This window comes from Buceros rhinoceros, unplaced genomic scaffold (genome assembly GCF_000710305.1).
Source record: "Buceros rhinoceros silvestris isolate BGI_N320 unplaced genomic scaffold, ASM71030v1 scaffold24266, whole genome shotgun sequence".
NCBI lineage: Eukaryota > Metazoa > Chordata > Aves > Bucerotiformes > Bucerotidae > Buceros > Buceros rhinoceros.
In genome coordinates, this window is record NW_010418433.1 from 556 (window position 1) to 901 (window position 346).

The window sequence follows — 346 nt, forward strand, 5'->3', positions numbered from 1 at the left end:
AGGGAGTCACGGGGAGCCGTGGCCACGATGAAGCCAAGCCGTGGGTCAGAGATCCCAAAGGACACGTCCATGGGAGAGCTGTGGGCATGCGAGAGGGGATGGGAGAGGGGATGCAGGTCAGAGGGGGCAGTTGGGCTTCGAGCCGGGGTGCAGGGCTGAGCCGCTCACCGGTTCAGGAGCACCAGGACAACGGCGCCGTCGGGGCGCAGGAAAGCCGAGTGCTCCAGCTCACACTGACGGCACCTCCTGGAGACAGTCAGCCCCACGCGCTGCGAGCCCTCGGGGATGAACTTGCTGCGGGGGCAGGCAGGGCCTGAGTGTGGGGCCTGGGATGGCAGCCGGAGCT

The 346-nt window shown here is 67.9% G+C and overlaps 1 protein-coding gene across 1 annotated transcript in view; it reads right to left on the bottom strand.

Moving 5' to 3' along the window:
- Positions 1-2: 2 nt before the first annotated feature.
- Positions 3-346, bottom strand: part of GBA (glucosidase, beta, acid) — a gene marked incomplete at its 3' end in the record, with an annotated part of 1,890 nt that continues 1,546 nt past the window's right edge. Inside the window, exons 6-7 of the mRNA XM_010138560.1 lie at positions 169-313; positions 3-78 (exon numbers count right to left, since the gene is read on the bottom strand). Coding sequence (XP_010136862.1) covers positions 3-78; positions 169-313 — 221 coding nt within the window. The remainder of the gene's footprint in view (positions 79-168; positions 314-346) is intronic.